At 31.3% G+C, this 13,525-nt stretch overlaps 1 protein-coding gene across 2 annotated transcripts in view; it reads right to left on the bottom strand.

Moving 5' to 3' along the window:
• LOC126774835 (protein dead ringer) overlaps positions 1-13,272 on the bottom strand; it is a 124,564-nt gene extending 111,292 nt beyond the window's left edge. For both annotated transcript variants that reach the window (XM_050496466.1, XM_050496467.1), the window contains exon 1: positions 13,048-13,272. In XM_050496466.1, the coding sequence (XP_050352423.1) occupies positions 13,048-13,095 (48 nt within the window). In that variant the 5' untranslated portion in view covers positions 13,096-13,272. The remainder of the gene's footprint in view (positions 1-13,047) is intronic.
• Positions 13,273-13,525: the final 253 nt, after the last annotated feature.

Genomic DNA, 13,525 nt, shown 5'->3' with positions numbered 1-13,525 from the left:
ATAAAACAATACAATATCAGCCTAATTTTCTTAATAAATATAATTAAAATATTAACGAAAACAAGTAAAAATATAAAACTACAAAAAATATTCTTAAAAAACTGAACAAAGTAACATACTTTAATATTATAAACCAACAAATTAATAACGCTTATAAAATTTTGTTTAAACACTCTTTGGAAGTAATGTGAATAACTGGTGAATTGTTAGTCTTACGAACCATAACAGTGCAATTTCGAACCCAGCAGAATAAGTAACTTTTCTCTTTGCATTTTCGTCGAGCTTCATTCAAAAGAGCCTTGTTGTAAGTGGACAGGTGGTCATTTATGTAAATAGGATTATTTCTGCCTGAAAAACCAATGTCGCATGCTTTCAGATTTTTTAACTTCCTTAACGATGAAAGAAAATCATCCTTTTTGTAACGTGCTTGCATTTTTAAAATAATGGGACGCGATTTATTTTCAGACGAATCATTCCTTACCGCTACCCTTGTTACAAAATCAACATCGGTATTAAAATTTATTGGGTAACCACTTTTTTCAGCAAGGGTCTTAATAATATGGACTAAGTTTTCGCCCTTATTTTGTGGAATACCATTTATTTGAATATTAGAGCGACGCACCCACTGTTCATTTCTGTTAGTGTTTTCCGATAATTCTCTAAGCTTAAGTTTCAACTCCACGAGTTCTGTTTCATAATTTTCTATTTTAGTAACTTCCTTATCTAGATCATTCATTCGATCAACAACAGAATTAATGGAAGACTCGATCGTATTAATTTTTGTAGACCAAAAAGTAACAGATTCTGAGAGCTTTTTAAATTCATCAGTAATAAAAGATTTGAATGACTCCATTGTGTAATGCAAACTATTGAAGCGCTCATCAAAATGTGCAATCAACGATTTAATATCTATGATTTGGGCTTGATTTGTATTTATTTTATCAGAGATCATATTTAATTTTGGACTTATATTATTTTTCTTAGATATTTTGCAAACTGGACATTTCCATTTAGCTTTATTCATAGGCAGAATCTTTTTAAAGTCGCTTTCATTTATACCAACACATGAGTAATGATACATACTTTGACAAGCCGTACATCTAATCATTTCTTCTGGTCTTACGATCTCTGAACAATGTTTACAATCCATTTTGCATATATATTATTATCACAAAAAATGTAGGTAGAAAAAAAGCTAAGAGTAACTCTGCTTAACAGACCGATTGTTGAATTGCAGTCAAACCAGCGACCAAAAGGTCATAAGCGCCGGGAAATAAGCGTCGCTTACGCGTTCACTTCAAACACTGCACACTACTATTGCAATTTAACAAATAAAATTTGAAATTTGTAGTTTTAATTTATATAATTCACATTTAGATATAATTTAACACATAAAATTATTGTCATTAACACAAACTTTAACTATTTTTCAAAAGTTCACTCCCGATTATCGACTTATATAATGTTTTATAATAATTATTTGCGTAGCGATTACATACAGCCGTTTGCAATTGTCGAATGTCGAATGTCGAATCTCTATAAAAAATACAAGTAAATTCTAAACATAAATTTCAGTAAACACTCATTTACTTACATTAGCAAAATATTCATACACAAAATAATGCATTAGGCTGTTAACAATAAAAGGGTTTGCTATGAAATATTTACCGCTTTACCGAAGTATACAATAAAACAGCTTTCTCCATTTCATATGGGATTTACTCCATCGCATCATTAGTAACACGCTAATGACCGCTTCACATGCTTGATCGTTGCCCGCAAAACAATAAATGGCCGTGTATTATTACATTGAATAATTATAAAGAATTAAACTTTTTTTTGCATATAAATAATAAGCACGAGTAATATGTTGTAGAACCTTCCTTTTCATGATTAAATTTTATATATTTTTTGTATTAAGTAAGCTGTAAGTCATCTGTCAATCATAATAAAATTTTCAATTCGATTGTTTAATTGTCAAGGTATTGCAGTATACGTTCAATTTTGTCTCTTTAATATTGAAGTAAAAAATTTTTTTTTCTTTATGGCGTGTATGATCTTTTGCAATTTTGCTAATGACACGTTTAATAAAGAAAACATAAAGACGTTATGTTATTTTATACGTGACATTGGCAGAATATTTTGCGCTCAAATAGCGTAGATACACCCCAGAAAAGAAAAAAAAGTCGTTGTGATATTTGCTTATTGGTTATTCACCATCTATGAAATGTTATTTTATCTGTATAACAATTATATTATAAACTAGCCATACCATAGTACTAATGTTAGTACACAATTGTCCTTGTCAATCGGTTAGTAGTGAAATGTCATTTGTAGTGACCGAGTCGATTAATTAATTAAGTAGGCGACGGCCGTAAGGGACAAGAAATGTCATGGTGAATAACATCGATATCACGTGAATGATTAAATCTGAATTCTGTTTACATTACTTTTTTTTTCTATCAAGAAAAATGTTGCCATAGAAGAGTATTGTATTAATTACATTTAGTTATTTCTTTCTTAGGACGTGATGTATTGGCTTTGGGATCAAACGCTAGTAGGTAAATGAAATAATATTGTAACAAGTTGGTACCTAAATTATAACGTGTCCAAAAATAACGTTATTATAACCAATCAATTTATATTACGTCTTCACACTATATATTATTCGAATGCGGGACATTGTTGTAAAATGACACTGACGAACCAACAATTTAAATTATACTTTTGCCTACTCCGAATGATATAAAAAAAGTTTAAATGTCATGAGATCCAAATGCAATACAAAATTGCAACCGCGATCCGCGTCATACTTTTAATTAAGGACAGTGCACTGATCATATCGGAACGCGATTATAATCTTCATATGACTTCGCGAAGACCCGGCAATGCCCGCTGCCCGCCGTGATACGAACGTATCGTTTTACATAACTCATTGTTTGCTAGCTACGTTTGTTTATGATACTAATATTTAAACTCACTCACTTGTGTGAACTCTCTTAAATCCATTTTACGTATGTAACGATGAAATAATTGAGTGATCGGGTTTCAATATTTTATTTTTGTTTTTTAATACTACGTATGTACCTATAGAACAGTTATTTGCCTATATCCCATTTACTTAGGCTCATCGCATTTTTATGTATCTATTCATCTTAAACACTGCTCCTTTAAGATCTAATTTTGTTTATCATTCATTCATTTCATTCATATTTTTTAAAGTATTCCTCCTCTCAGCCATCGACTCCTATATTAACAATCATGACTTTTGATATCATGTATAACATGTTTATCAATAATTCTCAATTAATTTAATTGCATTGTTATAAATAGACAATTAAATTTTAATACGACTTATTAAAAGAGACTTAGATATGGCCGTTCTTTATGTTTATGCTATTGCTTTTTCACGGCAGCAGTAATAGGTATTGACTGTCAAATTATTCTTTTTTTTTTAATATCGCTAGCAAGAGCTCAATTCATCATCATAATTATGATTTAAAAAAAATCAACTATATTTTTTGTAAAATAAATCCGAAAACATAAAAAAAAATTTAACTCAATTTTATTCATATTAACCGTTGATTGAGTTGCTCCTCGATGCGCGTCAATTACTCTGGATAATACTAAAAGCACTACATACCACCCAGGCTTCAATCTATTATGGATCCTCATGATGTTGTGTTTTACGAAGTAAATAATACGAAGTTAATAACTTTAAAGTACCTTGTTAAAGTACTCAGCACAACAGCATTGCTATTCTGTAAGAACTCACTTCGTATCTCGATCGTAAAATGTTGATCGACCGACTTAACGTTACGCCATTTTGTGTTTTGATGCGTGTATCCGTTGAATGTGATAATAGCCATGCGACATTGACTTTTAACACAAACATTTCAATAGCGCAAATTCCAAATTCGCTCGCACGAATATGGAATGACCCTTAATGGTATGTGTCACTTTACAAAGTGGTACCATTCTTTATAATTTCAACACGCTCAATGCTCTAGCACCATGGAGTCCACGATATTAAATACCTACACCTTATTTCCAAAAAATTATTTAGCGGGTGATTAGTAACAGTGCTCTGTCTTCTTCTTTCGAATGTCAAATAAATAATGACAGAGAGAGATATCATTGTTTAAGACGGTATATTATGATAACTCTTGCTTAATTACGCAGACATATTAAAATAAATTCATATTATACTTTTAGAAAAGTTACAGTTTAGTTACATTCGACAATTCGATGGAGGAATATTTATCGTAACGAATACACCTAATAAAATAATACTCACCGTTCATACCAGCACAAAGTATTTATGATGGGTGGTTGAATAACTAACTGATAACCTTACACCGTTGAGGCATCTCGGCATATTAATATTAATACAGTCAGGTATTGTATTCGACATACAGTATGATTGCACATCACATGAAATCCATGAAAGTTCACGTGCGTCACTCTTGCAATGTTAATATAAGGAATATATCGTTTCAGTTCCCGAGGTTAGTAACGTATTGACGATGTTTTTTTTTTTTTTTTTATAAAATACGTAGGTTCAAAATTTACATACGGTAACTAACGCTTCCTCCTAACTAGTTATCTATATATAACATGCTTAAATCATTTTCAAATTAAATATAAATAAATATGTAATTTCAATCTCCACTATAAATCTAAATAATTTTCAAAATACTTAGTTTAAAACCGAAATAACGATCGAACTTTCTAGAAAATACCTTCAAACAACACTAAACGCTTCTAAGGAAGAGTTGATTTGAATAACAGCCGCGTACAAAATTACCGCCCTATCATTAATAACTCACGAATGAGTGCGATTATAAACATGCAAATTGAATACCGCTTGCAATAATGATAGGAGATATAAATAACATAAGCTGCATTAAAACAACTATATATAAAAGGACGTAAGTGCTGAAGACCTCGGTTAACGGTTTGTCAACAAATAGCCCTTGGAATATCTTTGTTATTTTATTAACACAATTCAACAAATTTTATGTACATATACATTATAATTATAAGGTTATAAAGAAGACACAGCCTGTAAATATCCCATTGCTGTATTTAGACCTTCTGTCTTATAAAGGCTTGGAAATTATTCCACTACGTTGCACCACAAATTGCTGGATAAGTTATTACCAATAACAATATTGTACCAATAGTGTGGGCAAGATTTCAAACAAATTCGTTTTTTTTTATATTTACCGGGAAGACAAATGAAAAGCCGTGATACAATCAATAGAAAGCGCTCAGCGCTGCTCTCTCGACGCAATTATAAACGCTCGAGGGTGTTTGTGGCCTTTATGTCGTCAATAATAAGAAACGCACGTCGCAATTGATCCAAGGCCTCCAGCAGGTACTTAGCGAGGCCATCCCAAAGGTGTGAGCAATATTCAACGCAGGACAATACTACCTGTTTTTTGTACAACAGAAACAATTGTTACGGAAATTTTTGGATCAATTGAATGGATCATTTTAAAGGAATAATTTCAAATTTAGTTTCAAATGTAGTTGTAGTTAGAGTATTAAATTGATCTTATTCTATATGTTCCATCGTTTAAAATTTGTCGTCACTTGCTTAAAGTTTTCTGTCATAGCAACATCAATGTATAAAATGTAAACCTAATAAGTTAATATAAAAAAAGAGACTATGTAGGTATGAAAGCATACGTCTCATTTACTATCTCAACTTATATGTATGTAATAAATAAAAATGGTCCCCCAAATTTATCCTACCTACATCAAAATCTTAAATTCTCTTATAATATTATAAAAAAAATCTAATACCAAACACTTTACCCAAGTAATTTTAATGTCATCATTCTCATCTGTTCAAAAAGACCAATAAAAGCTTTTTTTTTTGTTTATGTCATACGCGCAAAACCATACTATACCGATTTAATTATCAAAAGCAATAAATATTAACTATTACTTAAATCTATTGATCATAAACGGACAGAGGTCTGTCAACGATTTTATTGCAATTTATAGTAACCCAGCCCTCATCGTAAAAGGCACAAACCAATCAATATACAAGAAACGAATAAATAAAAATAACTTTAACGTTAAAGAAAACCGTTAACCAACAGAATTTTTAATTAACGCGATTAATAGGAATGCGATATAAGCCATCGGAGAGGTATTATTGAATAATTTCTTTTTATGCGGGTACCCGCGCCAACCCGCGAACTATCAAACCACGCTAAAGACTGAAACATCACAAACTTCTTATAAATTTATTGTAAATCAAACTTTATTATGTACTTGATAGAGTTTTAATTTGATTGCTTTTTTAATTGCTATTAATTCTGAAATAACTTGATAGAAAAATGTCGTGAGCGATAACGTATGCTTATAGCTACGGGTTTAATTTGATAAGTGTGTATTAGAAACAGTTAAAGTAAAATAATTATATATAAAATAATCCCATAAAACTGATAAAAATATAACAACATTTTAAAATGGTAATAATAAGTACTAATTTACAAATAATATTAATTATTTTAAATCTATTGTTATACAAGAATATTTAAAAAAAATTATTACCCGTATCACGAATGTCGAGTTATAAATGCTTTATTCTCATAATATTGAAACAAGCAACAGCGACGTAGTACCCTGAGTACTTTTTTTTTCTCTGGCATGTCTCGTACGCAGGTACTTATTCTGGCGCCAAAAACTACTCTACTGTGTCATTGTTGTGCCTTGGCGACGATTTATTTGACAGCTGACAATAATTAAATGATTTTAAGATGAAGTGTTTCGATTACTTAACAAGCTCGAGCAAACTAAAGCATTATATTTATTAATATTGTTTTGTTGTAGGATGTATAATACAAATTTAACACTGATACAACCGTGACCTTTAAAAAAGTTTAACATAGTGTAACACAAACGTAAACAGCCAAATTGATAAAACCTTCTTTTTGAAGTTGGCTAAAATTAAATTATTTAATCATGCTCTTTAATATCATCAATGATAGAAGTAGGTATTTATTTATAGAATTTCACACTACCATTGTAACTATAAAGGTCGCCTTACACACCGATGTGTAGTTTGAAGGTATTATTTGTTTGAATCTAAATTGCTAGTTATATTAAATGGAAATTTACCTGCAATAGGCCATTATCCAGGGCAAATTCTACTAACAAATTATCAATTCGTCAATCGAATCAAATCGTTGCCGTTTAATTATTTTCCTATTCTACTAACAGCGATCCTATTATTATTATTATTATTAGTAAGTAATCAATTTAACTAAAATCAGTTCAATAGTTCAGTTGGGATGACGTAACAAACACATATACAAGGTTACTTTCGCATTTATAATATGCGTTTGATTTCACGACATATGACGAAGTCCAGCTATTCAAACGCGATATAGACATACTTTAAATGAAACAAACGAACAAACTTTAAAACATATATATAATATTGATATAATAATAATTGAGATTTGTATCACCGAAAAATGCAATTCTTGCTAATATTATAAATGTGAAAGTATGTTTGTTTGTTACACTTTCAAGTCTTAAGTAAAACAACCAATCATGATTTTTTTCATATGTATATAATACATTCTCCTCACGTACAGGCAACGCCGCGGGCTGAAATTAGTTTTATACATACCTGAGTCGGAGCACGGTTTTTGCATAACACATGCTATACATTCAGCCACACCATATACTCAATTCCTGAGAATCAAAGCTTTCAACCATACAAACACTAAAGCAAAATATAAATCATGTTGAAACTCTTCAGAAATTATTAACATTAATATAATAATTACGTATTTTTCTTTCCATGATACAAATCATACCTTCATCAGGATTTTATGTAACTCTATTAAACAAGGACTTTTTTTTATGACTCCATTTTATTCGTTTAATGTGAACCTATCTCAATCTCATGCGTTTTATGAGCTTTTTACTATAATTTCAATAAAAAAACTATTGTTAAATTTTCATATTCCTATAGTTTTTTTATTTCTCCTATAACTTTTTAAATTAAACATTGAAAATGAATTTCTTGAATATATTTGGATTCCACAGTGTATAGGTACCATAGATTTCTTCTGATTACTGTCATATACCTTATGACATATCCCTTTTTTTCTTTTTTATAATAAAAATTCAATAAGAATATGGAACTATACTACCTATTTTAAATCATTCGTTATTCAAAACCCTATCCAATGATAAATATCTTTTAATCACCTTTGCATTCATGTCAGTGACGCCAGTGCTAAATCACTGGCGCCACTGGCACGAATGCAAAGAGACGCCAGTGCCAAATCACTGGCGCCACTGGCATGAATGCAAAGAGACGCCAGTGCCAAATCACTGGCGCCACTAGCATTAATGCAAAGAGATCATAATTAATTGCAGAAACATTTTCGACAGTTAACAAAAATGGGAATTAATAAATTAATTATTTCCATATATAAGTAGTATAATTTAATTACCAAATACTTTGCAAACTTTAAACAGAATATAGTGTTTCCCGAAATTTTATTATACATATATATACTATACTTGACTTTTTTTAAATATGACATTATATTATTAGTTCCATTGACGTCACAGATCGCTGTAATAGTAGACGATGTCACCCACGCAACCTTTTCTTTATAAATATTGTATTTCAATACGATTATTTACTACATTGAATATAAATAAGAGATAAACCATCGAGTTCGATTCCCTTGAAGATTGGTGACAATGGTGCTTTTGTCGAGTCAGCCATTTTATTTGTATGCAAATTAATAGTCTAACAAAGGGGTCTATCAAATCAATGCATGAAAAATGACGTTTAAATAGAAACAGAAAAAAAAGAACAAATAAAAAACAACGATCTTTATTCGTCCGTTGCGATAAAAATGAATATTGATTTAATATTAGATCAAATATTATAAATACTACTGTTTTAAAAAAAACGATTTTTTATTATTTTTGCAATATTTTGCTAATAACAACAAAGACGGACTCTTAATACCTCGTATTAGTATAAAGTACATAGTATACCATCTAGGTAAGAAATATTTCAATAGATTCTTTTTTTATGAAATGACATTTGAAATCTCTAGGCGCCAACCTTCGTGTAGGATGCGCACGCGCCCAGGTAGATTCTGTAATTCACCTGACGTCATTTTAACACTCGTTAAACCTATTGTTACCCAACTATGATACGGCATTTTTAAATTTTTTTTACTATAGCAACGTTTTTGACACCCTATTTTTAAATAGGTGACACGTTAAGCGCAATTTTTATATTTCGTTGAATAAGTACCGAAATAAATTTCAAATCACGACCGCCATGTGTCGAGAAATGTTGTCAACACGAAAAAAATAAATAAATCGAGGAGAGAGAGTCGCCAATTATTTCAATTAATGAAACGTCGCGGTGTCGACAGGAAAAGGAAGCTGGGCTCAGAATACGAGCTAACTTTAGTAGATTGTGCACTGAGTGACAGCTAGATTTGATTAATTAATTCGTGGCCATTCGTCGAGTGGGGATAATAAATCGTGCGTGCGCTTTGGCCTCCCGTGAGATGTCGCCAGCGTCGGACACACCGCTGAATAAATGATTGACTCAAACGCAGACATTATATCTGTCTAGACCGAAATAGCATGCTAACGATGTCTTATACAGGTAAGTAATAATGAAGACGTCAGATGCACTTCCGTTAGATCATTAAAATTTTAAGTTATTTCAAGAAAACGTCACTGTGTTTTGTTTGCATCTTCTACCTACGTACCTACAAGTAGGTAACTACTTGCTTGAAAGTGTGCATTCGTCGTGCGAAGTGAATGGATGTTTTATGGCCGATTGATATTTACTTTCCGTATAAGAATTTCTCTCCATTACATCAATCAACAACAATTCAACATCAATCAAATATTATAGGCAGTAGTGTTTGCGGAAAGCACAGAACAAATTAAATAAGGCTTAATATCATTTCTTACTGGTAGAAGTGTTAATAAACGTCTAAAGAAAATATTAAAATAAAAACCATTTAGTCTTCCATACCATACCATACGATTTTAATCTTCAAATTATTAAAATTATATCGTTCGTCAACTTTTATTAGTATATAATAAAAAACTGAACTAGATAGGTAGGTAGTACTTTATATAGGTATATATTCTTAATTGTTTTATAAAAAAACAATTCTAAGTGATTGCTTTTGCGTCGTTACTATCAAAATGGAGTTATCCATTAACTTGAATTCCACAGTTCTACTATGTGAAAACCTAGAATAATAATACATTTGTAGGAAATATATAGATCTCCTTCGTTTATTTACCGCTCATAATAAATAGATAGGTATACATATAATAACATAATACATTTAATTAAATAGAAGCCAGCAAAGTTTCAACAATAATATATACAATTATTATTATCCCAATACAGATTGCAGCCATATAAGCAAGTATTTATAAGTATATTTAACTTACATCTACTATTAACTGGCTTCTTAATCTTATTTGAAATTAATTATTTCATACTTTTATTGTAGACCATAAAGGAAAAAAAAAACAAAACATGGACATAACCTAAATAAGAGTAGCATACAACTTGGGCGACCTTATCGCTACACAGGGATCTCTTCCAGGCAACAAAAAATTGTATCGTAGAATCTTGTATTGAAACTCTTATTCGTACCCTACTATACTACAATTTATTAAGGTCATCAGTACTTTTATAATAGTTTATCAAAGTATATTTATTCATCGTATCTTTTGAAGATTGCTCTTTAATTTACAGTAACAGTAACAGCCTGTTAATGTCCCACTGCTGGGCTAAGGCCTCCTCTCCCTTTTTAAGGAGAAGGTTTGGAGCTTATTCCACCACGCTACTCCAATGCGGGTTGGTAGAATACACATGTGGCAGGATTTCAATGAAATTAGACACATGCAGGTTTCCTCACGATGTTTTCCTTCACCGTCAAGCACGAGATGAATTATAAACACAAATTAAGCACATGAAAATTCAGTGGTGCTTGCCCGGGTTTGAACCCACGATCATCGGTTAAGATTCACGCGTTCTAACCACTAGGCCATCTCGGCTCTTTAATTTGAATTCGTCTATTTTCAAGATTTATATAATCTTTATTAGCTAAAGTGTCCAACCGTGTCCAAAATCGGAATGTGGATTTTACGAAGAAGTAGGTATTAATAGGCGAGGCGAGGTAGTGTCGCTTACCTATATACAATTTAGACATATAATTTAAAGTCAACGAATTGACTACCCAATATTAATCTTTTAATATGTTGTAGATACATGAAAGTTTTATTATAAAATATTATTTAATGATTTTAATGGTTGACAAAGCGTTGCATTAACTTTAAGGATATCCAATGTCAATAGATTGTAAGAATTGCAATCGTATAATATTCTATTTGATCAATTGCTGCTTACAACGTAGGTAGGTATTATTGAAAAAAAAACTCTATATTTCGAGCTTTTGTTTTGAATGACCAACAATAAAATTGATCTTTCTAAATAATGAACATCCTTCATTTTTACGGTCTTAATAACAGAAACCTCTTACCCTGCACACATTTACAAGTTTCCAAAAAAAAAAAAAAAAACGCCTAAAAAGTAAAAACGCCAGAGACAATACAATAAGTTGAAAAAAATATCATTTAAGTATTTGTATTTCCCGGAATTATACATAACTACAGAAATGGTTCCGCTACATAAACAATGCTCAAATACACAGTCGGCACAGATGGCAAAGGGTCGGCCTTCATCCTGCATTATAAAATCCTGCAAAGAATTTGTTATTAATAATCGTATCGGCGCCATTTTAGTTAAAACCACCGACACTAACCCCACATGTGAAAATGTGTTCTTATGGCAAGATCGATCAGTTAAGCCATAAAAACTGCTTATTAATAAGCCAAGTGTAATTTTTAGAAATTATAGGAAGTATTTGGTTTGGATTAACTGAAATGTCACAGGTTTTTTTTTAGATAAATAACATTCAACTTTATTTAAAAACTAATAAAAAAATTAATAATGATAAGAAAATCGATTCGAAATCGATATTCTTATTTGAATCTGACTAGAAAAGCAAACTTAGTAACTTACACAAAGTTATCACCGGATATAGATAAATTTAAGCATTAAATGAACGAGAAAGTAATTCTGTTTTTGATTATTATCATTTATGTATGAAAAAATCTATAGCCCTAAATCATTTCCCAAAAGAAATGATCGTCTAAGAAGTTTTATAACAATCTTTAACATAAACCATTCTTAATTTTAATTTAATAAGTAGTTTCGTAATTAAAACTAAATTAATCATAAATCAATAGAGAAATAGCATAAAAACATTCTAGCAAGTCTACGTCTATATCTTCCCGGGGCGCCTTTTTTTTTTAAATATATTGCGGTCTGACAAAAGTCGATGCAGGTCTGTTTCACACGTGTTGATAAAATTTTATCATGTTTTTGCAGTAGCTTCGAACACATGTTATTTATTATATTGTACTATTATATAGCATCAGCTTATTTTTTACGATATTGTTGCTGTAAATTAATTCAAATAAAAATGGCTTCCCCTGATAAAAACGACATGTAACCATTACAAGTTTTTACGATTATGACATAGATAAAAATATATCTTTAATGTAAAATATGTTATTCAAATTATCAAATACCTAAAACTAATTAAAAATAAAACAAATTACGAACTTGTTAATCAAACTTCGGTTCTTGATAAGTTAGGTTAACAAACAGATTACAGACTATACACATACATAGGTATATTGTCAGTACCCTTTATTTTTAAAACATGTAACAAATTAAATTTCTACTACTTATATTATGTCCGTATGTTTGCAATCTTTGTAGCGACGGCTTTATATCGTTGTCATGCAAAATACAAGCAATTTAAAATATTTAACTGCAGTCAACAGTGTACCTAATGCTATGTACACTGTTGACTAACAAAAAAAAATAATAACAGGTACCTAATATTGGGTAAAAGCAAATCTGAAAACATGACTTACCATGGGACTGTCATCTCCAATGTCTGAATCACGGTCGGCGTCGGCCATGGCGTATGCCGGCACCGGCTCACGATTCTTAACCCGAATCTTGGCGGTTTTAAAAACACGAAAATATAATATGCCACACAGCGGCACGAGTTCACACGCTCACACACGCACGGTACATGCAATGCATGAAATGCGGAAAGGTCGCGCAAAATTCTCTACGGTATAAACGTGCGTTACCGCGGCTCACACGGAATGGTATGGCGAGCCGGTAACACAGAGCCCCCTCTCTACCGAGGCCCCGCCCCAAGGCGTCTCGCGTCACGGCGAATCAAACCTCGCGATATCAAAGTGATATTTCTGTTATACGCTCCGCCCGCCGCATTTATATTGTTTTTATTCGAGCTATAAAACAATCGAGAACTATCGATTTGTGATTAACAGCTGAAATGAAACACGACTTTGACAAAGACTTAGCTCTCTTTAGCTGCGT

Source organism: Nymphalis io, chromosome 17 (genome assembly GCF_905147045.1).
Source record: "Nymphalis io chromosome 17, ilAglIoxx1.1, whole genome shotgun sequence".
Lineage (NCBI taxonomy): Eukaryota > Metazoa > Arthropoda > Insecta > Lepidoptera > Nymphalidae > Nymphalis > Nymphalis io.
The sequence above is the reverse complement of the archived record's forward strand: the minus strand, read 5'-3'. Positions and strand labels throughout refer to the sequence as shown.